General features: G+C 37.5%; 1 protein-coding gene across 1 annotated transcript; it reads right to left on the bottom strand.

Annotated features, from left to right (window-relative positions):
• Positions 1–476: 476 nt before the first annotated feature.
• Positions 477–24,643, bottom strand: RAB14 (RAB14, member RAS oncogene family). The gene is made up of 8 exons (XM_012664413.1): positions 24,203–24,643; positions 15,182–15,240; positions 14,053–14,106; positions 12,638–12,815; positions 7,803–7,869; positions 4,161–4,248; positions 3,785–3,815; positions 477–2,805 (listed from the first exon to the last, which is right to left on the bottom strand). Exons 2-8 carry the CDS (start codon positions 15,231–15,233, stop codon positions 2,628–2,630), a joined length of 648 nt encoding a protein of 215 aa, XP_012519867.1. The 5' UTR covers positions 15,234–15,240; positions 24,203–24,643; the 3' UTR covers positions 477–2,627.
• Between the last annotated feature and the right edge of the window lie 1,344 nt (positions 24,644–25,987).

Here is a 25,987-nt window from a genome sequence, read left to right as displayed (position 1 = left end):
TGAGGGCAACGAGTAACCCAGAGAAGCAGGTGACCCGCACAAGCAGTAAGCGCTTATGGATTAAAAATTAAAAGAATTTCACATTTCTCTCCAAAATGTACTGCCCAGTGTGTGGCACACAGATGTTACAATACAACAGTTTGCTCCTCTATTTTTGAGCACCCAAGTTTACGATAGGGGATTACACATGCAAATAATAGAATTTGGCCCCAAGTACAGTCAAAGGAGAACACTATCAGCCAACAAAATGTGCTGATCTTACACTGAAAAAGGCTGACTGAAATACTGCCAGGGTGATGCAAACACAAGGATAAAACTGTAGCTCAATTACTTAGTGCTGTGGTTTTATATGCTACATATATAGACCTCTCTTTATACAACAAATAAGGACAGTTCTGCAATAAAAACTGACATGCCAAATAATTGCTCACCTGAAGAAAATAAACCTATTATAGTTCAGAAAATAATGCAACCAATTTTAATTTAATCTAGATACAGGTACTTTATTTACAAATATTTAGATTAACAGCATTTTGTTACATCAAATGAGTACAGCAGTCTGAATAAATCCTTCTGTCACAAAAACAGTAAGACCCACTGTAGCTAACTTTGGGAATCAGGGTATTGCACCTATCAAGCCGCAGTCTTTAGTTTGTGATTGCTACCTTATATCCCAATGAGTGGTTTGTTTTGTTTTTGTAAATATACACACACACCAGCAGGTCATGGTCCCTGGGTGAATCCCTTGTGATGCAACAGTGTAAGCAAAATGGATCACTTTAACAGAATGGATTCTTTAACAGAATATACCAATCTACTCCAGGAATCTTATTTCTTAAAAAGTTAAACAAAGACAAAAATAAAAATGAGTCCACAAATTAACCAAATCCTATTTTCTGCACATTCCAGTTTTGGCTTTTATTTAACATTGACTATACAATACTCTGGTACTACCAAGTGTTTACAACCCAGAAAGATGTACTTTTACCTTAGTGTCTGTAAAGAGGGATTTAAAATGTGTATTTTAAACACAGCAGTTGAGCTGAATGCATTTCATATAATATGCCGAGGTTTACCTATCCTACTTCAAATAACTTCTCAATTCCCAGCCACCAAACCATAAACTCAATTAGAAATCAATCAACAGAAGTGAAGGACTTAGTAAAACTTAAGTTTGTTGTCTAAATAAATAAGATTGTTTCTCCTGCAATACAGTATTCTTTCAGTGGCCAAACCACCTAGTGCAAAGTAATAACTTACTTTGTAACAGCACGAGCACTGAAACACCATTAGAAACATTTTCCCTTTTACAAAATAATTTATGCCAACATGACATAAAATAGCCCCTCATACTATGAACACAAGGGATATCTTAAATTATTTCACTGTAGTGTTAAAAATGCACAATTTAAAATCCCTTAACAGCAGACTTGTGGTTCTGGCTGTTTGGTTCAGAATCTAACCATTCCAAGAAGATAAAGGTATAAAAGCTTAAAATGTGCAATAATAAACCCAGCCTTTTTTCTTTTTCTATACAGTAAGGCAAGAATGCAGCCTGTAATGCAAAACGTTTACAAAAAGAGAAAAGCAGGTTAGCACATTGTCGATTGCACAAGAACAGTTAAGAAAATCAGCAGGTAAGCAACAGTGTGAAGATGGAACAGAATCTGCTAGTGTTAATCCTCCGATGCTAGGAGCTCTTTCCAGCGTAATGTCCCCAAACACTGCCAGCACCAAGGGGTGGAGCCAGTACCACTTGTGAACTGCAGTTGTGTCTATTTCCTTGTGTGAAATGGAAGGGAGTAACATGGTCACATATAGGTCATACTGTACAAACTGGTATTTTATACTGTTCCAATGCCAGTAATCAATTTATTTTCTTCATTAAAATAATATACACAGAATGTATTGTTAGTTCGGTTCCTTCAAATTTTATACATATTTACTTTCTGTTAAAGAGAAAAGGATAAAATGGTGTAAAAAAAAAAGATAAAGCTATTAATTAAGCACAAAAAAGAAGATAAATGGATTATTTTCCCTGTGCAAGGCTAAGACAGAAGCAAACCTCGTCAAGAAAAATGCCACCCACACAACAGGGAATTTACCCGACAACAACAATAAAAAAAAAAAAAAAAAAAAGAAGCAGTTATAGGACCCCTTCTCTACCATCAGAAGTCATTTCACAGCAATGAACATATTGGTTACAACAGACATACTTGAACAGTTAAAGATGGGGAGAGAAGCTTAAGATGTCATCAAATTAAACAATACAATGAGACAAAGCCTTGCCAAAGAGGGGGGCTAAAAATCATGAAGTCCAGCATCAGTGCTCAGTTTAAATCATATATTGGTGACATACCTATCACGAGGACAAGGGCAGGGAAAAAAAAGTCTAGATTTACCATGCAGGAGAGATTACTCTACTTGCCTTTGATAACCTGATTACATCTAGTTGTTTAGCAGTTTAGTATTGTGTTAAACTGTTTTTACAACAGAGTTTTGTTTTTTCTTTCTTTTTTTTTTAATTAAACCCAGTAAGATGTACAGAAGACAATGAGGCAGTAAAAAGTACTGCTTCCAACAGACAGAGGTGAAAGGTCAAATGAGGGGCCACGGCAAAGAGGTCACTAGCAGCCACAGCCTTCTCTCTGGGGTTGGGGTTCGCTGGTTAGCCGGCCTCCCTGTGGGGCTGAGGGTTTGTGTTGCACACCAGACTCGGCAGCATTCAGATCCAGGCTTCCATCCTGAATGTTCTGATAGATTTTCTTGGCAGCCTCCAGGAAGGCATCTTCTACGTTCTCTCCCCTAAGAGGCAATTGACAGTGTTATTCAAGAACCACAGCTTTCTACAAAAGACAAGATATTATACACTGACCTTTTGCTAACCTTTAGTCAACTGCCATGATGTCTTCACCTTAGCCACTGTCATCTAACAAGAGATTACCAGAAGACTGAGCTAAGTGAACAACATGGGAAAATATTTTCTATGGAAAGCATATAAACATGGTACCAAGAGCCCTTTCTACAAAGTCTATTTGGGTAATTATGTGTTCTAATCATTAAGATGCCTCATTTCTGTGATAACAGAGAGGGTACTCCAAACAGAAATGAAATCTCTCCAAAAATGCTAAACAGGATTCCAGGATTTGTATCATCTGTTCAGCCAAGCATGAACTGTGCTGTTTTTATCATGTGACAGCAACATATTCATGCTAAGCCATGTTCACACTTCCATTCTCTTGGGACTAACAGCACAGCCAAGGCTAAACAAAAACAAGTTAGGCTCTCACCACTGCAAGGAATTTTTTGGCCTAATAAATGAAGAATGATGCTGAGAGTGCTATGGTTCAATAATGGACACGGAAGAACAATTAGGAAATGTTCATTATGCTTCTGAGTAGACACCGAGTATTTCCTTAAGCCATGCTTTTTAACGTGATCAGAAGTATTATATGAAGAACAGATTGACCAAGCTTGGGTCTGAGATGCCAAACTCAACCTCAGTTGTGAAAGTCAAACACTTTCGAAATGTAAACACAGTTTCATTTATTAACCTAGGTTACCAAAGGGCATAATCAAGGTACAAATCTTTTAAGTTAACAAAAATTCATATTATTTTGAAATGTGAAAACGGAAAAGGATGTTTACTCATTGTTCTTCCTGCCATATGCATTATACATTTATATACTATATGTATATATATACATTATACACTTTTCATATATATGGTTCTACTTTGAGAAACCTGAATATAATCGAAATATGATCTTTTAGCCATACTTACGTTTTTGCACTTGCTTCAAGGAACAATAAACCTAAAAATAAAATTCAGACTATAATTAGGACATTTCAAACTAAACAAGGGCATTTCTTCAGTAACATCTGAGTAAGTTTCCCATCAGATTTCAGTCCTCCTACCATAGCATTTTATGAAAGAGTGAGTTTGAGATGAAGAACTTTATATGTCATTAAATAATTGTACTACTTCCAACATAAATCTCATAAAAATAAAAACACATTTTGTTTTTCCTCATTCTTGAGATTTTTGAACAACCTGCATTTTTAAAAAAATTGTCAAATATTCTACAGTATCAAAATCCCACCTTTCCTTAGAAATTCTTTCTCCCAAATGTGACCATTAAGTCTTAAAAGAAACCCACCATTTTCTTCAGCAAACTGTTTGGCTTCTTCATAGGTAACATCTCTCTGTGCCTCCAAATCTGCTTTATTTCCTATGAGAATTATTACCTAATTTGTGATCAAAAGAAAGATATCTTAAAACAAAAGCAATCATTTAAACCAACCATACAAATTCTGAAACCCAAAAACCATGAAAGAAAAAACATATGGGCCTAAAAAGGAAACCAAGTACTAGTAATTATCCGCTATGCAGAACTACAGAATTATAAAGTCATCAGTACTAAGAAGGATCTTAGTAATCATTTCAGTAAAGAGCAGATAGTGTATTTTTCAGGTTTGTGGGCCCCATATGATCTATGTTGCATTATTCTTTGCTGTTTGTTTTTATCTTTTTACAACCCTTTAAAATTGTAAAAATCATTCTTAGTTTGCAAGTCATTTAAAAACAGGCCATGAGCCAGATGTGGCCCACAGGCCATACTTTGCTTACACCTGGTCTAGTCCAAAGATGATTTATCTGAGTTGATTATACTAAGGATCCCTGGAAAAGCTCCAGGGGTTCTGTGAATGCCCTGAACTTAAGCATAAAATATTGTAAACATGGACATTCTGTGGCTTTCATCAGATCTTCCAAAGGTTCTGGGACCCTCAAAAAGTTTAAGAACCATGAGGTTCAATTCCTTCAGGCTACAGGTGAAGAAAAAGGGCTCAAATAAAGCAAAGGGATTTGCCAAAGGTCAGTGAGTCAGTGGTAGGAGGATATTAGAACCCAGGCAGAAAGCTCAAACTGTGACTTGCAGACAAATACTGTCCTACCCCTAGGTAACTATCCATAGGCAGGACTAAGTTTATCGTACTGGTAACAGATATTTATGTGTGCATCCAGAGGGGGCAGATGGGGGTAGGGGTGGGAGCAGGGGGAGCATGTATGCAATAAGTTCAAATCCAAGGCAAAATATCACACCTATACCCACTTTGGAGTCACTTAAAGATACAACTGAAGTTAGGCCAAATTTAAAGGTAGCTCTGCAAAGGTTTAAGAAAAAAGTACATCACTTTGAGAAACAGCAAAGGCCTTTGGCCTTTATTGTGGGGGTTGGAGGGTTACGGATAAACTGTTTACATATATATAAGCTTATCTGACACCAGTTGGTAAAATCCGCCCCCCTCATTCCCCTTCCAAACAGATAAGGTACTCTAGACATGGCTACTTTAGGAATGGATGGTTTTGACTAAGAAGGCACTTCCATTATTAACTTCTTTTTCCATGTGAAATTACAGCTCCTGGCTCTTTCACCTACAAAGATTTGTGTCCAATAAACTAAATAGCCATTTTGATGTGAATGTAAACCCTGTGGAAGGACAATCAAATAGTACAACAAAAGTGAGCAATCTTCGATCACTGTAAACAAGTACCCACAGGAAAGGGAAAGAAATTTTCATATATAGTCCACTAGGTCTTTTAAAGAATAAAGTAATGACACTTAAAAAGGAAATCAGTTTATAGAAAATCAAGTGTGGTAAAATCAGAGTGGCCTAATGCAGGGCCATTATAAGACAAGTACTCAAAACAAGAACTATTGCTTCCCCTTCCCAGTTCACTACGAATTTCCAAACTGGGCTTTCTAACTCCCCAAAAGGGGAGACATAAAGTGGCATGCTAATTACACAGAGGTACAATCCACGCCAGCAACAAAATGAGTACATAACTTCTACATAGAAATCAAAGGCAATCTTACAGAAAATGCGACATTTGAACTGGACCTTAGAAGATTTTTTTTTCTTCTGAAGATCCGGTTAGATTTCAAAGGGCATAAATGAGACAGGAAAGACACAGTTAATTTTTTTTTATATATACTCCATGGACCCTCTACAACGAGTTTTGTTTTAACATTTTATCTGAAATAACTATAGACTCACAGAAGCTTAAAAAAATAAGCTCCTAAAAAATAAATAAATAAATAAACAAGGTCCTATCAACCTTCACTAAGCTTCCCCAATGGCAGCAACTTACGTAACTATACAGTACCCTCTCAAAACTAGAAAAGATATTGGTACAATCTACAGACATTATTCATATTTCACAGGTTTTACATGCTCTCCTGAGAGAGAGAGAGAGAGAGAGAGAGAGAGAGAGAGAGAGAGAGAGAGAGAGAGAGAGAGAGTTTGTGTGCAGTTAGTATATGCAATTTTATCACAGGTGTAGATTTGCGTCTATAACAGGATACAGAACTGTTGCTTCACTACAAAGAAACTGCTTTGTGTTGACCTCTTTATAGTCACACCACTCCCACCCCCCACCGCCATCACTAACTCCTGGCAACCCCTAATCTATTCTCCATCTCGGTAATTTTGTCATTTTGAGAATGTTTTATACACGGAATCACATAGTATATATATAACCTTTTGAGATTGGCTTTTTTTTTACTCAGCATAATGCCCTCGAGATCCATCTCAAATTGTTGCATGTATCAATAATTCATTCCTATGTACAGCTGAGTAGTATTCCACTGTATGGATGTACCACATCATTTACCCATTCACCTAACAACAGCCAGCTGGGCTGTATCCAGTTTTTGGCTATTGAGTAAAAATGCCATGAACATTCATCTACAGGTTTGTATGTACACCTATAATGGGTTTAATGTGATAATGGTCATGAAAGTTTCAGGCACAGTCCCCTAACATGATAGGCAAACAATGTTAACTGACTCTCAATATGATTAAATTGCTGTTCCCTGATACAAGCTAATCTTACCACTGATTACACTGTTTGCCGAACCAGGCCTCTGCTAGGTGCTGGGGACGTAATGCAAAGTGAGGCACAGGCCTTGTTCTTGTGAAGCTCAGTCAGTCACAGCACAGTGCCCTTCCTCACAGTGTTCAGGAATACCCTCAACATCTACTGACACCTAACCCACCCTTCCCCAAGGACCAGCTTGAACACCACTCCTCTGCACAGCTGGTTTCTCCAGATGGCACTGACCATCCTGGGCTCCCCCAGCCCTGTGCCGGGGAATTCATATTTCAGTCTGCTCTGCAGCATGGTTATTTGGATACTTGCTGGTTCTCTCCCTGCTAGTCTATTAACTTCTTGGGGACCAAGGACCAACATTTATCTTTGTACACTGCAGAGTCTGGCATGAAGGCTGGCCTTTAAAATCTTAATAAATAACTTCCAGTCTAGTTAAGAAGCTAGTTTTTTAAAGCATGGAGAACCCTTTGATTTTTAATTGACGTTTGTATTGAGATAACTGCAGATTCACATGCAATTATAAGAAATAACAGGGAGATCTCTCGTACACTTTACCCAATTTCCTTCAATGGTAGCATTCTATGAAACTAATGCAGAGCCCTTTTAAAATAATAATTTCAGATTGCATAGTATCCACTTGACACAAGATCACCACCACATTCACAATGTTTTTTAAACCACAAACATGAACAAAAAAACTAAGTATAATAAAAGGCAAAATCTGAGATAATTAGAACTGAAAAAAATGTTAAATTTTCTTTAATTAATTGAAGAATAAAATAAAGATTTTCTCATTCTTAGTATTTAAATACGAAAATCTCACCAGTAAATGGCTTTCCTTTTTGGGTTAGCTTAGATCTTAATTTTCTGTATAATTTTCTGTATAATAAAATGTCATTTAACTTACAGTATTTGGATTGGTGAGATTCCTTGCATCTGTCAACCAGCTGCTTAAGTGGTTATATGTACTTCTTCTGCAAAAATTAAAGTTTAAATTTGTGACTACCACGTAATTGCCATTTAAAGAGAAAAGAAACTTCAACAAATATTTAAAATATATACGTTAAGTCAACAGATCCTAAAAGAGTATTCTTGCTTTGACTAGTTAATTCTAAGAGCAGTTGTGAAATACAAACACACACTTTTCAAAAATCTAGCCAAACCCATTATTTTTAAATAAATAACTCAATATCCAACAACTTTGCTAATTATATGTCAGAAGTAAATTGTTTACATTTAAAAAAGCACATTGTGAACACATCAATACACAAGCAATGAACACAGAAAACTGTTAGAAATTCTGCACTCAGAATTTTCAATCTGAAGTCAAAACTAAAATTGTTAAATCATCCAGATTTTCAATCACAAAACAGAGACAAACTAGAATCAAAATGCCTAACCAGTAACGCATTCAATATTTTTATATGGGCCGGGCGCAGTGGCTCACGCCTGTAATCCTAGCACTCTGGGAGGCCGAGGCGGGCGGATTGTTTGAGCTCAGGAGTTCGAAACTAGCCTGAGCAAGAGCGAGACCCCGTCTCTATTAAAAATAGAAAGAAATTAATTGGACAACTAAAAATATATAGAAAAAATTAGCCAGGCATGGTGGCGCATGTCTGTAGTCCCAGCTACTCGGGAGGCTGAGGCAGGAGGATCGCTTGAGCCCAGGAGTTTGAGGTTGCTGTGAGCTAAGCTGACGCCATGGCACTCTAGCCCGGGCAACACAGTGAGACTCTGTCTCAAAAAAAAAAAAAAAATTTTATATGTCTTTCAATTTTAATTTTCAATTAGAAACCAAGACAGTCAACACTATCATAAGCTGGCACATAATTCACCTTTCTTTAATAATTAAAGAGTACACTAAACCTATAACTGCATAAAAACTGGCTTTAAAAAGGCATTTACTACATCTGACTGGAAATTCAAGTACCCAGACATCAGAGAAAAAGTTTATCCTAACTTTGTACTCTTATTTACAAGGCAGCTAAATCATTGGGGATTCTGACTGTCCTATTTCTCCACTTTCTCTAAGCAAGAGTTTAAAAACTCATAGGTTCATTTGCACTAGCCAAATAGGCCCTAAGATGGCAAACAAACCCAAATAATTTACAACATTACACAGAATAGAATCTACCAGAGGGGTCAAGTCAACAAGAAAAAGGTTAAAAATGTTTCTGATTTACAGACTCACAGAACATTAATCCATCTTACTTATTTACCATATGAAGAAACAGAAGCCCATGAAGATCTGAAAGATGTCAAAGCCAGTCTTGAGCCCTTTTACACGTACCATCTGTCCTCCAAGTGATTCTACTTTAGCCTTATGAATACATTCCATGCTCTCCAGCTGCCAGCACTCACATAAATTTCAATATTCAAAATGTTTAATCCTTTCCCAATGACAACTGATAAGAACTCGTTTTTCGGGTTCTTTTTTTGGTATTTTATCATATTATACATAAATCTCCACTTAAATGTCAAAACAAAGATGCTGTATATCAAAATAGCACTCCCCCCCTCAATGTTTCAGAATTTTCTAAGTAAACAATGTTCAAATATCATTTTTATTTATTTATTTTTTAGTTTTTGTAGAGATAGGGTCTCGCTATGTTGCCCACGCTGGTCTTGAACTCCTGGCCTCGAGCAATCCTCCTGCCCCAGCAGGATTACAGGCATGAGCCACTATGCCCAGAGCAAGTATCATTTTTAAAAAGCACAAGCCTTATCACTGTACAATATTTGTAGTACTGGCATACCTTGATTTTACACAAGTATGTTTTACTTCATGAACAAACCTTAAATAAGCCTAAACATTTATGCTGATTTTGATGAATTTAAAATTTCAAAGCTGGCAGGGAAAGTGAGATAAACAAAAAAGCCTTTTATAGGCCAGGCGTGGTGGCTCATGCCTGTAATCCTAGCACTCTGGGAGGCCGAGGCAGTGGATCGTTTGAGCTCAGGAGTTCGAGACCAGCCTGAGCAAGAGCGAGACCCCGTCTCTACCAAAAATAGAAAGAAATTAACCGGACAGCTAAAAATATATAGAAAAAATTAGCCGGGCATAGTGGCACATGCCTATAGTCCCAGCTACTTGGGAGGCTGAGGCAGTAGGATTGCTTGAGCCCAGGAGTTTGAGGTTGCTGTGAGCTAGGCTGACACCACGGCACTCTAGCCCAGGCAACACAGTGAGATTCTGTCTCAAAAAAAAAAAAAGCCTTTGTAAGTACTGTTATATCAAGATCTTGTAAACCACATTATTTACAGGTACCATAACTACTGCCAATGATTCTGGTAGTTAAGCTAGTAACTTAAAATTCAATTTAAAATATTATAATGATAATTTTAAGTCTATAAATAAATATTCATTAATTGGTGGTACTAGTGCTTAAAAAAATGCTAAAATTTTCCTAACATGGGTGTAGATGTTAGATATATCAAATTGATATGGCAAAAAACCGCCAGGGCTATTCTGTCAATCTAGAAAAGCACCCTGTAACAATTAGAGTTAATGCCAAGAATAAAAAGTATTATTCTTTTAAGTTTGCAAAATGTCAAGGATTAAAACAGAAAAAAACTGGTATCATGACTGTAACATCAAAAGTATCACTGAGTCAAGAAAGCACCTGTCTAGGCCAGACAAAGTGGCTCACACCTGTAATACTGGGAGGCTCACTCTGGGAGGCTGAGGCAGGATTGCTAGATTGAGGTCAGGAGTTCAAGACTGGCCTGAGCCAGAGGGAGATCCCGTCTCTACTAAAAATAGAAAAATTAGCCAGACATCATGGCGCATGCCTGTAGTCCCTGCTACCGGGGAGGCTAAGGCAGGAGGATCACTTGAGCCCAGGAGTTTGAGGTTGCTGTGAGCTATGATGACGCTACTGCACTATAGCCTGGGTGACAGAGCAAAAAAACAAGAGTACCTGTCTAAAGTCTGACATACTTTTTTCCAATAAGTTTTATTAAGATATAATGAACATATCATAAAGCTTGCCCTTTAAAGTATGTAACTTATTTTTAGTACATTCACAAAGTTGTGCACTGATCACCCCTCTCTAATTCTAGAACATTTCATCACCCCAAAGAGAAACAAACCCCTATACTCAATAGAAGTCACTTCTCAAACCTTAGCAATCCACTTTCTGTTTCTACGAATTTACCTATTCTGGATATTTCGTAAATGAAATCATACAATATGTGTCCCTTTTGTGTCTGGTTTCCTTCGCTTAGCATGTTTTCAAGTATTATCCACATTGTAGCATGTATTAGTACTTTTTCCTTTTTATAGCTGAATAACATTCCATTATATGAATATACCACATCATGTTTATCCATTTAGTTGAAGGACATTTCAGTTGCTTCCAAATGAAGTACTTTTGATGACTCGAAGATATACAAATCTTACCAAAGTATTTACTATGCTTAAAAGGTATATTTAAAAGAAAAAAACAAATACATTTTAAGCACACATCACTGTATTTATATTTTCTTAAAAATGCATGGAGTTTTTAATTATGTGAAATCTTCAGAAATGCATTCCTCATTTTTAAAATGAGACAATTCTATATAGATGGCCAAGTTCCATAACAGTCTTTCCACTATTTCTATATTTCCTAGTATTTAATGATCATGTTACTAATTGCCTGGCCATAGCGAAGAGCATTAAGGTTGTTTCACTCTGTTTTGCTGAGATCACCCAATTCTAGAATTTACTGAAACTTTAAGCCCTATAATTATAATCAGCCACTATCTTTATTCTAAGGCATCCCAAAGTATGTTCCTCAATAAAATAAGCTTAGGAAACACCAAATTTAACAAAGTTAAACAGTAAAGAATTTCTTTACTGCAGAACTTCTCAGGGTCCTAATATGCTAACTTGCACGGTGATGCTTCAAGAGGAAACAGTATAAAGCATTTCCCAAGAAATATGTTTGAAAGTCTAATTATCACTTTGTCCCACTCACCCATCTCTACCCAAAAAAAAGAGTCACACTGCTTTTTACTGGTGCTTTGCATCAACATGAAAGGTGATCCAGTTCATTTTCTACCTTACAGTAGACAAACAGCACAGTTTCAATGAAATAGCACAGTTTTCCATGTTCTCCAAAGCCAAACCTTTACATACAGTATTTTGTTTCTTTTTATCAAGTGCTTTGAGTTTCCAGAAACAGCTATGTTGAAGTAAATTCAATCCTGCCGCATGCAGTATTTGAAGTCACTTTAATCCATTTTAGGACAAAAAAAATTTAAGTAAATGAACAATTAAATACTCAAAACCTTCAGGTGCAAGCATAGAACTTTTTATAATTTTCCATGCTGGATTAGCAGAACTATTTAATTCTTTGCTTGGCTTTATTTTGAGAAAGTGTAAACTTTAACACCAGAAAATGAATAAAGTAACTCCCCAAGACTTGTTTGCTTTTTACTGAAAAGAACAGTTTCATATAAAATATTACTTCTCCTCAAATAATTCAACTGATGCTGCTTTTCAAACTATATTCTTCTACTAGCTCTACCCAACATCTCCCTGAAGTTTTTCTTCAGTCATACTGACTTTCAGAAAAGAAAATAAACATGTTATAATCAAGTTTTACATAGCAACTTATAGAGAAGAAACCCAAATAAGTTCATTCACAGTAATACAATTACAAACGAAAGAATACCTAAATCAATTTTTTTTAAAAAATTACCCAAAGTAGATTTTTTTCCCCATGTATGAAGGTTGAAAAATGATTAATCTCTTACCTAGTGATATCATACACCATAAGGGCTCCTGCAGCTCCTCTGTAGTAGCTTCGTGTAACAGCCCTAAACCGTTCCTGTCCTGCTGTATCCCAAATCTGCAGTTTGATTTTTTGGCCACTAACTTCGATTATTCTTGTACCAAATTCAACACCAATTGTATGAGGACAATCAGCCATAACTGTTAGAGAGGAAAAAAAAATATATCCTAACTTTCGGACATCTTCAAATTAAAGAACTAGTGAAGAAAAATCCACTGAATAATTAAATGATTTACTGATACTAATGGGCTAGAAATAGACTAAAGCTACCACTGGAAACAAAAATTAGCAAAGACCCAGAAGTAAGGAGAGAAATGTGATTGGACTAAAATGAGTGTCAGCAAACCTTTGGAAAGGACCAAACAGTAAATATTTTAAAGTTTTGTAGGAAAAAGGTCTCTGTCACAACTATTCGACTGAAACAGGCAATGACTGGATTTGGCCTACTGGCCACAGTTTGCTGACCCCTCAACTGAAAGAATCTGCTAAGTAAAAATAAGGATTGTAATAAACACTTCACAATATCAATATTATACTATTTAGCCTTCTGACAATCATCACCTATAAACAAATCAATCAATGGTCTTGGGACTCTGGGAGTTGTTAGTCAAACAAATTTTTATCCTAGAAAATATTAACAGTGTCTCAAACAAAATCATGCTTAATATATACTTATTACACAATGACAAGTTACATATGTCTAAGCCAATAGGACAAATTTATTAACCCTTTCCTTGTAATTAGGCCACTTAAAACCCAAACCCACTATGCTCCGGATCAGGTACACAGACCACACTGGACACTTCATAAAACATTACATCAAACCTCTGTGGTAAGCAGCACAAAAATGCCAAAGAAATAATTTCAACTATATAGGAACACTTTCAATTATATTTAGCATATCAGTTACAATGAATTGGTCCCTTCTCCTATCACCCATGACAGTAGAAAGAATTCCACTTTAAGTATTTCATATCTATTAGTTATTTAACAAATGATATATGCAGCAAATCTCCCCTAATAAGATAATCAATTTCTGTAACAGAAAAAGATTACTTGAGTTTGACATTATTCTATGCATTTTAAAAAATTAACTTTACATTTTTACCATCAAGAAATCTAAACAAGTGAATCCACTTATATAATGTGTACAAAAATCAACACTCTAAAATACACTGGTATATGTCATTTCATGTGTAACTATTAAAAACTCACTGTACCTAAAGACAAAAGTGCCAATATAGGGTAATGTTGTATTTGCATAAGTTAAGTTGCATAAGTTGTAAATGCATAAGTTACACTGAAAATGACACTTTTTAAAAAGCAAAAACATGATAATGAAAACTATTAATGTTTTACCTCACATATTGAACTTACATTTTTTTTCTGTAAATTGATGAAGCAAGCAAGATTTTCCTACTCCCATGTCCCCTGTTTAAAAAAAAAGTTTCAGGTGACAGTTATATTTCTTAATTTTATGTTCTTATAATTATACGCAATGATTGCTAAACCCCTTACTATATCACATCCCAAGTTTCTGGGACACAGAAACACTGTACTTCCCTACTTTATAATGGATTCAAAAGATCTTAGGTCAGTTTTCACTGTGATATACAAGTTGACTCTTCCCAGCCTTCAGCAGTGACAGAATTTGGTTGTAAATTACTATGTTAATAAATAACCAGTAGCTGGGAAGTGCTTTTTAAGAAAAATTGTTGTAATGGTATTTTTTACTTTGGGCTATTTCAAAGTTTTGTTTTGTTTTTTTCCATTAACCCATACATAGAAGTAAAAGATTCCTAAGAATGACAAATGGGGTAGCATATAACAAGCATAAATAACCTGAGTTTTGGAAGCTTGATTCACTAGGTCCCTGTCTCATCTCATATTTCTTATATTTCTTGTAGAATTCAATAAAAGAAAAGAATTTTCACTACATGAAAACCAATAATAGAACAGATATCTCTGACTGTACTACAGCAATTTTGACCCTTGGTGAAGGAAACATTATAAAGTCACATAAGCTCAACATTAAAGTAAACTGTTCTAATGTCAATAATTCACTGAAAAGCATCTGTACTTTAAAATGTACTCTTACAACTATGCTTGGATAAACAGCATTAAGACTTTTGAGAAAAATCTTGAAATTTAAGAGAAAAACACCAATTTAGGGAAATATTATATTTTATGTATATTATACAACTTATTCTGAATCAAATAATATTCTCTACCAATTTTTGGAACCTGGGGGATCTGAGGACTTTCATGGTACTTTTGGAATGCTTCAGCACTCCTAGGACATCATCTCATTCCTAGTATCAAAAGCTTTCAAGCAGCCCTCAAGAACAATCAACATCAAATCACAAGGTACCCAGCACTGTACTATAGAAGTATCCAGGGTCACAATGCAAAAGGTGCATTGTTAATGCGAAAATAAATCTTATTAAATAAAGGACCTTCAGTTTTACAGTGAGAAAAATCACTCCTTCAGAAGTGATAAACTTACCAATAATTATATATTTAAAGATGTAAGAGTAGTTGTATGGTGCAGTTGCCATGGTGGCACTAAAAACAAAGAACATTGTGTTACTTCAGAAGGAAAGTATACACACAAGTTATTCACACTGATCACTGCTATCCTTTAAAGATATATAAGATAAAGCACACTGAATACAAACAAAATGTTGGTTACAATAAGTCATAAATAAAACTTCATTTCCCAAATTGATCAAATACGCAAATCCTTTTAAATGAATGATGGTTTAACATTCTCATGCATTATCCACAGAAACATGAGAAACTGTCCAGGCACAGTGGCTCATGCTTGTAATCTCTGCACTGTGGGAGGCTGAGGAGGAAGGATTGGATTGCTTGAGGCCAGAGTTCAAGACCAGCCTGGGGAACAGAGCGAGACCCTGTCTCTATAAAAATAATAAGAATTAGCCAGGCATGGTGGCACGCACTTGTAGTCCCAGCTACTCAGGAGGCTGAGGCAGGAAGATCATTTGAGCCCAGGAGTTGGAGGCTGCAGCGAGCTATGAATCCTGCCCACTATGCTCCAGCCAGGGCAACTAAGAAAGACCCTGCCTGTCTCAAAAATAAAACAAAAAATCACTAAAAAAATAAAAACCATTTATACCCAAACAACTCCAATATTTCACTTTAGGAAATATCCAATAAAAAATATTATTCTGGAAAATTTCAAATAAAAAAGTCTTTATAAATTTAAGTTAAACATCATTATGAATAGTCCCCTCTCCCTGTAAAGTTCCCTTCACTGTTAACTGATCAAGTGACTTACTGATGGCATACTTGTTCAGAACTCTGATTTTAAACAGAATGGTATAAAAAGGATTTGTTAACTTATAAACAAAATAACTTTACTCTACTTTAAATCAATAGTTAGAAAAGCATCCAAAGAAAGCAATCATATGATTTCCAAATAAAATTAATGTCAGAATTAAACTGAGTCACATGAAACTGTTATTCCTATAGATTTAAGTCAATTACTATTGGCAATTTCATAGGCTCGACCTAATATAGGACTTGCAGATTAACAATATATTAGGTGCTTGCTATACACCATTCTAGGAGCTGAGAGAACTAATGCCATAAAATTGTATTTGTGGTTGTAAAATTTGAAAGTTTATATATTAGAAGGTATTTCAAAAGATCACAGCCCATTCCTTACCCTCACATAGACTTAACCTGAAGAATTCTAATTTCTCTCTGCTTAAAAAAAAAAAAAAACTCTCCAATTTATTCAAATTAATGCCTTGAATGTGTCAGACACTGTGCTAGGTGCTAGAGAAACAAGGGATGAATTCTTATACTTGTAATAACTTCTAATAAAGTTTATTCCCAAACTAGTGTTCAGCTTAAGACAAAAGTTCTTTATATATGAAGATTTAACCCCATTTTTAAAAATTTGACTTGTAGTATTTTTTAATCTGGTTTTTACTGGTTTGTCAATGTCACATTACACAAGGCTGACATTTGACACCATTGGTGACATTTATTTACTGAAATTATTACCTTACCATATACCATATTTCATGTACAAGTTCTATATAACTAATAAAATTTAATCTGTAGAAAGAATATATATTTCAAATAAGTGAATTATTTTATCGGGGAAGAAAAAGTTGTTAATTACAACAAATTATTAAACAATCACTTTACACAATATATTCTTCTCATTTAGCTATATGTATTACACTGAGCAAAAGTAGGTGCCTTGCTATACATTCCAGCTTGGCATGTTCCAACACACTTATAATCAGTCTTCTGCATGACAGAAAACTCCCTGAACCAGTTCTTTCAGGGAAAGGAGTTTTTCTGGTTAGATTTACTCCAATTCTGAACATTATAATAATTTTGTTCTTTTTTCCAAACATAAGAACTCAAAATTATTGGAACTTGGGCCAGGTGCAGTGGCTCGTGCCTGTAAACCCAGGACTTTGGGAGGCAGGAGGATCGCTTGAGGCCAGGAATTTCAGACAAGCCTGGGCAACATAGTAAGACCCCATTTCTACAAAAAATTAAAAAATTAGCCAGATGTGTTGGCACATGCCTGTAGTCCCAGCTACTCAGGAGGCTAAGGTGGGAGGACTGCTTGAACTCAAGAGTTTTGAGTTTACAGTAAGGTATGATTGGGGCGACACTCCAGCATGGGGGACAGAGTGACATGCTGCCTCTTAAAAAAAAAAAAAAAAGAATGAACTTGATCCTGAGGCTAAAATTGGTCTGGATTATTCACCATTTCTCTAAACCAGATGCCAAATACAGAGAGAAAAACAATCTCTTACGTTAAAAATGATATTTAAAGGTTATTAACTTCATAACCTGCATTCTTCCCAGACTCTTTTCTTCTAATTAATTTTTAACTCCTCTTCTAAACTCTTCTTTCTCCATTTAAACGTAGGTAAAAGTAATCACTTAGCCACCTTCAAATTAACTGTTTCTCTTGTGCTCGTCCCTTGATTTTCCTATTTCCATTTTCCTATTTCCTATTTCCATTCCTATTTCCTTCTCCTAACCAAAAGCTGTGGCTGTACATACTTTGCTTCCTTCCACTATGGCCGCTAACAATTCCAATTTCTTCTTCAAATGCTCTGAAGACTCATCATGAAATTATAACCCAATTCTAGTTGTATTCATTTGTGTATCTGCTAATTATCATACAAAGTATTCAGTAATTAAATATCTGAGAACACTAATTTTGAAAAAAAAATTTTTATTACGGCCGGGCGCGGTGGCTCACGCCTGTAATCCTAGCACTCTGGGAGGCCGTGGCAGGAGGATTGTTTGAGCTCAGGAGTTCGAGACCAGCCTGAGCAAGAGCGAGACCCCGTCTCTACTGAAAATAGAAAGAAATTAATTGGACAACAGAAAAAATTAGCTGGGCATGGTGGCGCATGCCTGTAGTCCCAGCTACTCGGGGGCTGAGGCAGAAGGATTGCTTGAACCCAGGAGTTTGAAGTTGCTGTGAGCTAGCCTGACATACTCACTCTAGCCCGGGCAACAGAGTGAGACTCTGTCTCAAAAAAAAAAAAAAAAAAAAAAAAAAATTCTATTACAAGAATTAATATAGTAGAAACTATTTCCAAATAAAGAAATGATCACTATTTCAGACTGAATACCAGTGTCTCCACCTCACCACACAATTTTCTGGTTCAAGTTTCTTAAAAAATTACGAATAAAAACCCTAAAAGCAGACTTAAAGGACAACTATTCAAACTTACTAATTTCAGTAGACAAGGAAGGCAGAAAACATCTAACACTGTAGCCACCCACACCTAAAACAGTTCCTCCCTTTCTTATTCTGAGAAGATACTGGCTAGGTTTACATATATTCCCACAGTTTATTGATACATTCAGTCAAAATTATATATTTGCAGTAGAACTATACTCAGTGACTCCCTTTAAATATTAACTATGCTTAATATTGCTTTAACAAAGGATTTCTCAACCTCATTTCTTCAACAGGAAACATATCATAGGTGAGGTGAGGAATGTATTTTTACCTAGCTTTGGAAAGGGGAAAATTTTTTCCCTATTATTTCCCATTAGTTAAGGGTGCTTTTGTCTTACTTAGAGAACGCAACAGTCCAAAAAAAGGACAAGAAATGTTAGTCTAAACACTCTGACAACATGAGTCCACTCAACACTAACAATCTCCACTAATTAAAAAAAAAAACCCAGATCACACAGCCAAATCTGTACTAAGCCTAGGACTGTTTCCACTGCAGATTCTCCCCTTAACCACTATACCATCCTGTGTCCTCCACATGTTTATGAGATGTACCATCAGGCGCTATAGTATTCACTCACTTGGTTCTAATATTCTGAATAAGAAATATTAAATAATTACATTCAGAAGATGCAATGTGATTAGAAATTATAGACATAGATGAATGGTAATACTAGTAATAATCATTTATAATACTGTAATTTATCTACTTACAAAAAAGTTTCTTAAGGGAACTAATATTTGGGAGTAAACCATGTGATGATGATCTATACTACTTTTCCCTACACTGTCTTTTATAATTCTCACTTAATTCTCACAAATCTGCGGAGTCATTATCATTATGCCCACACAAAAACTGAAGAAATTGAGATTTGGAGAAATTCACTAATTTGGCCAGGGTTACAAAGTAAGTAAACAGGAACTTGAACCCAGACCTGATTCCAAAGACCATGATTTTCCCTGCTTAAGGTAGTTTATTATAGACATATTAGATAGACTGATAAAATAAAAGCAAAAAATCAAAATTAGAAAAAGAGGGAGGATAATTATACTAAAAATTTAGGGTAACAGCATTACTATCAGTATATGTAAAATTTAGCTTTAAACTTCCTGGCTGTCAAGAGAAATGTTTACTAAATGCATAGTAAACACTAATAATTGTTGTACCATGTATTCAAGTGGCCCCTTTAAATAGTAACTATGCTTAATATTGCTTTAACAAAGAATTTCTCAACCTCATCTCTTAAACATGAAATATACCACTGTTGAGAAATATATTTAAAAATGGGGCATGCCATCACATAAAACTCAGCCTCATATTTTTTTTGTCACTCAACAAAACTATGGATGTATTTCCACATCAATACACTTAAATCTAAATTGTTACTAAACACATATTAAAGATTAATCATTGTTATGACAAAAACAGAATGCACGGTCTCTATTTACTGAATCAGACACCTTCCCAAATAAAATTATACAGACATATAAATGAAAGCTTTTGAAATGTGCAGGTACAGATGTGAAGGTAAACACTTTCATATACTCTGCTTGTGAAAGACTGAAATTCCGCAACATTTTGGGAAAGTAATCTGTATTATAAAAATTCTTAAAAATAATTCAAACCATCCTTTGGGCTCAGAAATCTACTTAGAAATATCTTACAGAAACAAAAGCTTCAGTCCACAAGGCTACAGGTGCATTTAATGCATCATTTTTATAGCAAAAAAACTGGAAATAATGTACAATCTCATCAACAAGGAAATGACTGAATGAAGTATATCTGTACTATGAAATATATATCTAGTTTAAAACCCACTTAGGGGCTGGGCACGTGGCTCACACCTGTAATCCCAGCACCTTGGAGGCTAAGGTGGGAGGATCACTTCAGGCCAGGAGTTCCAAACCAGTCACATAGTGAGACCCTATTGCTACAAAAAATTTAAAAATTAGCCAGCAGTAGTGGTGAGAGCATGCAGTCCTAGATAGAGGCTGAGGTAGGAGGATCACTTGAGCCCAGGAGTTCAAGGCTGTAGCGAGCTATGATCATACCACTTCACTCCAACAGCTTGGACAACAAAGATAGACCCTGGTCTCTTAAGGTAAAAAAAAAAAAAAAAAAAAAAAAATTAGATTTACATGCATTTACTAGGAAATATATCCATGAGTTTATTAAGTGAAAAAAAAGCATGTTGCAGAGTTCTATGCAGTAGCATACCCCATTTTCCAACACATACACACTCAACCCCATATGCACATAATATGAAAGAATACACACCAAATTGTGAAAAATGAATACATGGGCTAAAAGGAGAAAAAGGGAAGAGGGAAATTAACTTTCTTTATACATCCCTGCACTGACTTCTTATAATGAGCATGTAATATATTCATTTGGTAATATGTTCTAAAATATACAAAGTAGAGAAAATAAAGGACTGATAAATATTTAAAAAGTACTTTTCTATATAATTCTTATACAGGTTAAAGAATAACCAAACCAAAAAAACCCTCTGCTCATAACATTTCCAACATTATTTCTGCATTTACTGATAATAAGGGGAACATCAGATGAAGCCAATCACATGTCTGACCTCAAAATAAAAAACTAACATCCAATAGTAGAAGATATTTATTTTTTACTTAACTCCTTACTATAAACACTTAGGTACTGACTTTCACAACTGTTATATAGCTATTTTATTCTACTCCTTAGACCCTATGATATTACTACTTAATTTTTACATAGCTGATTCAAGACCTAACAATGGGGGGAAAAAAATCTACTAAATATTCCAGGTAATTTAAATTCTTATCCTCATTATTTCAACTAGTAAGTTTGTTTTTTTTTTTTTACATGCAAGACATTTTGTTAAAAACACTATAACCAAGATAGACTGCTTTTGTGATTCCAACACAAAATATTTGTTGAGTATCTACTAAGTTCAAAGGATTATGCTAGACTTTGACAATACAGTAGTGATCAAAAAAGACAACATTGTCTCTGCCTTCATGGAACTCAAGAAGAGAAGCATTCTGATTTGCTTAGAGGCCCACTAACGTGGAATGCTACCTGGTTTGTCAGTCAGGTGAACACAAAACTTCTGCAGTTAATCTAATAATCTCATCAAAATGAGTGGTCAATTTCCTTTTCTCAAAATTAGTACACCCTCTGAAAATAACCCACCCACTTATTCAGGCCCACTTAAAAAACAAACTTCACTTCTGACAAGTTATTTAATGTCACATTTTTATATGACGTGAATGATAAAAAAATAACTGGATTGCTTAATGTGTCAAGAGAAAGGCAAATCTTCCAGCTAATTAATTATGATGGCATGCTATGTACAGGCAATAAAGTACTCAATACTATACCTCTGTTCTCAGAAGTACTTAAAAACAAAAACAAAGAAAAAACAAAAAAACCTTACACTTACACTGCACTTAAAACTAGAGTTAAAAGGATTAATAATAGCAAAAATTTTACTGATAACATGACATCTGAGATTGCTTCAAAATAATTTGGCAGGGAAGAGGCAAGTGTGTACAGATGAAGTAAGATTGATCACCGTGGACACTGGCTGATGGGTAAATGAATGTTCAATATGCTACTTTATTTTGTACACATTTAAAATTGTCTAGAATGAAAAGTTTTTAAAAAGTACAGTATCTCTAATACCTCTATTTGTAATTTGTTGCCATGCCTAGCATTTTTAACCACATAAAAATGTTTGAACCTTTAAAAAAAAAAAATCTCTCAACTGCCCTAGCCTTAACCAAAAGTTTCCTCCAATAGTACATCTTATTATTATGCAAAGATATTTGATACTGATAGAAATCAGTTATGAACATTCCAAATTCTGTTGCAAAGATGAAGTATGCAACAATTACAAAGTTTAACATGAAATATAAAAAGCAAAAACTTTTTAAAACGTAGCTTTAATTCTAAGGAATTTTTTAACAGCTATTAGTATATAAGGTTATACATCTTCACAATATTGCCATTTACTGAGTGCCTAATACATTTCAGCTACCTTATAAACAATCTCTCATCCTAAAAACTCATTTTACAAATAAGGAAACCAAGTCAAAGAACCGATATACCTGTGGTCATATACTACTAAATGGAGAGCTCTCCAAACCTATCATTCAACTGATAATTAAACACCCACTATGTGCCTGGCACCTTTACAGGCATTGGAGCACTCACTATATGCCAATCAACATACTAAGGGCTTTTCTTTAAACCCCATTTAATCCTAGCAACAACTTTAAGATGTAGGTACAATTTATCCCCTTTATAGACAAGGACACTTAGTCTGAGAGGTTAAGTAACTTGCTTAAAGTCACTTAACTAACTAGGAAGTGGCAGTACTGGAGTGGCAACCCTTGGCAGTATGACTCCGAAATTCTTAACCACTACATGCCTCAAGGCATGACCAAGTAAAACCGACTAAGCAGAACTCTGGAGAAAAATTCTGAAAAGGCTTGGGGAACAGAGGTGGGAGCTGATTGCAAAGTCAAGTCATTAACCGCATTTACATAAAAGGCAGTTGGGATAATAATGAAATAACCAGTAAACTTTGCAAGAGTTCAAATCTGGGCTCTGACAATTACCACGGGACCACGAGGAAAGCACCTGCCCTCTTGGAACTGTTTCTCCATATGTAAAATGGAAATCCTGCCATCCCTCCTCTGGAGCTGTGAGCATGAGGATTTGCCAGTGCGTGGCTGACATGATGAACTTTAGGTTATGAAGGGGTAATGAGCTGTCACCCAATGCGAAGAGAGGAAAAAAGGAATTAAGTTGTAGCTACATTTTCAACGGTCATGTCTGTACACGGAGCCTAACTTTGAGTGGAGCACAGAAAACACCAGCCACAGTGTGGGGAGAAGCCAGTTTCTATGCACCATCATTGGCAGCCAAATCACAACTTCGGGCCTCAGTCTCCTCATTTATAAAATGGGGACAACTCAACTTATTTCCAAGGGCTAAGCAAGGCGAGATAAATATGTATGGAGACACCTAAATCCGTGCCTGGCACACAGTAGAGAGCATACCCTCGAAACACTCTCGTTCTGTCGTCTAGTTCTACAAATGCCAAAACTTTTTCTTCACTATTTTTAGACACCATGCAGGTTCAGAGCCTTCTAAGATGTCCACGGGCCTTATACAGACTCCCCAAAACCAGACCCTCAAAAGCACAGGCCCACAAACCCCGTCCAGCCCGGGTCCAGAGACAGGTTCCCCACATCTTCAAGGACACCGGAGCTAGTCCAAGATGCCGCCGAGGCTGCGAGGTGCTGCCTTTTGTACTCCGGGCCTACGGCATGGGAACGCCACGTCCGGGGCTCGCGGGTCGCAAGGCGGCGCGGCACGCGTGGGAAAACACTGCGGGGGTGGTCTGCAGCGGCGGGGAACGGCGGCCAGGAGAGAGGGGCCTGCGGGAGATGCGGTCCTGCCCAGCTGGGCCAAGGAGGCGGGGAAGGCGAGGCCGGAACACACCCTTCCCCGCACGCCTCGGAGCTCTGCGCTGGGTGGGGAGGACGAGGCAGCCTGGGCTGGAACAGCGCGAGGGGACACCTCCGCCCCCGCACGGGCGTCCTGTCAGGCCGGCGTCGCGGCGCTCCCCGCCGACCCCCGGGCTCGCCGCGGCCTGACGGGCTCGGGCCCCTGGGCGCCGCCCGCGCGGCCCGGCTCTCTGCCGTCCCCACCCGCGTCCCTCGGAAGAGCCGGGCGAGGCGGCGCGGCCGGACACCACGGAAGGCCTGAGTTACCTGGGGGGTTGCTGGTGGCTGGGCAGCTTTCCGGGCGGGAGGGGGGCGTCAGGACGAGGAAAAGGAGTGCGGACGCAGCGGGAGAGGGGGCGGCGGCAGTCGGCCGAGGCCCCGGCAGACAGGCGGGCTGGCCGAGAGGTGCACCCGTGCCGGAGGCGGTAGCGGTGGCAGCGGCGACTGCTCCTGCGGCTCCCTCAGGATCTTCCTCGGGCTGGTCCAAGATGGCGGCGCTCCCTGCACAGGGTTTCCTGTCACCCTCGCAATGGGCCGGACCACAAAAGAAGGGGGGGAAGGTGCGCGCGCAGCTGGAGGAGCCCGGAAGAGGGTGACCGAGGCCGGCTTGCTAGCCACGCCCCTTCCTCAGTCCTCCCCTCTGGACTCGTCGCGCCGCCGCTGAGGCCCGCCCCGCTGGCCCACGCGCCTGGAGGGGCGGTGGAAAGCGCTTATGCGCAAGTGCAGTCGCGTGTCCTCGCCTCCTGGAGAAGTTACTGCGCAGGTTCGCGTGTAACTTGGTGGGGTGCGCTAGGGTCCTGGAGACTTTTTTACTATTTTTAACGGCGGCAGCTACCACTTACTGAACGCTTCCCATTTACGGGGCTCTGTGCTAAGCACACATTTACTGCATTCATTCATTCAACATGTATTTATTGATCGCTTTTACATAGCGGTGAACAAGGCAGACTAGGTCCCTCTCCAGCAGCCTCAAGAGGCACGCATCCCCATTGTATGGATGGCGAAACTGAGGGTCAGCTTAATCAACTCGCCTGTCCAAGAAACGGTCAAGGAATTGACCCTTTCTGCCCTGTGTTTTATCTCTGTCTCTTTTAATATAAGTATAGTTTGTTGTCGCGTTTTAACGTTTTGAAATCAAGAAATTTGTCCATGCCAAATTAAGAAGAAAGCTGTGAGCCAGTTGTCATTACTTGTACAGGTATGAACTTAGGCCTGGCTAAAAAGTTCCCTTACATCCCATTGTCACTTGAACTGGTATCTTTATGTATAGCTAATGTTTACTGAACACAGGCTGTGTGCCAGGAATCATGTATATTTTCTTATTTAATCCCTACAACATCCCCATGAAGTCAGTACTATATTAACCCCATTTTATGAATGAAAAAAGTGTCATAGAGATCTAAAGTCATATAGGTAAAAAATTGGCAGTGCTGGGACTCAAACCTGGCCACATACGACTTCAGGGCTCCCATTCCTAAGCACTACTCTCTATTTCCTCCCTTATTTGCACTTGTAGCACCATAACCAGCTTAATATAGATCCCTATTTGTTGCTCAAATATATCTGAAAGACATACTTTGATGCAGCTTTCAACAGAAACATTGCTGTGAGTGCAGAATGTCTATCACATGCTAAGCAATGCTATTAAAGACAGTAGAAGGCTGGGCATGGTGGCTCACATCTGTAATCCTAGCACTCCGGGAGGCCGAGACGGGAGGATTGCTTGAGGTCAGGAGTTCGAGACCAGCCTCAGCAAAAGCGAGACCCTGTCTCTACTATAAATAGAAAGAAATTAGCTGGACAACTAAAAATATATAGAAAAAATTAGCCACACACGGTGGCACATGCCTGTAGTCCCAGCTACTTGGGAGGCTGAGACAGGAGGATCACTTGAGCCCAGGAGTCTGAGGTTGCCATGAGCTAGGCTGACATCATGGCACTCTAGCGCAGGCAACAGAGTGAGACTCTGTCTCAAAATAAAAAGTAGAAACGGTCACCTCTTGTAGTAAGTCCTAGAATTTTGAAAGTTGGGAGAGACTGTATATGACCAAT

Source organism: Propithecus coquereli, unplaced genomic scaffold (assembly GCF_000956105.1).
Source record: "Propithecus coquereli isolate 6110/MARCELLA unplaced genomic scaffold, Pcoq_1.0 Scaffold89, whole genome shotgun sequence".
NCBI lineage: Eukaryota > Metazoa > Chordata > Mammalia > Primates > Indriidae > Propithecus > Propithecus coquereli.
Note: the sequence above shows the minus strand (reverse complement) of the source record. Positions and strands in the feature narration are given on the sequence as shown.

Bases quoted from the DNA above. Each gene is read 5' to 3' on its own strand.
- RAB14 (XM_012664413.1), bottom strand. From the start codon at position 15,233: ATGGCAACTGCACCATACAACTACTCTTACATCTTTAAATATATAATT. The intron at 4,249-7,802 runs GTAAGTTAAATG...ATCACAAATTAG, and splicing joins ATCTCACCAATCCAAATACT to GTAATAATTCTCATAGGAAA. The intron at 3,816-4,160 runs GTGGGTTTCTTT...TTTTATTTTTAG, and splicing joins ACAGTTTGCTGAAGAAAATG to GTTTATTGTTCCTTGAAGCA.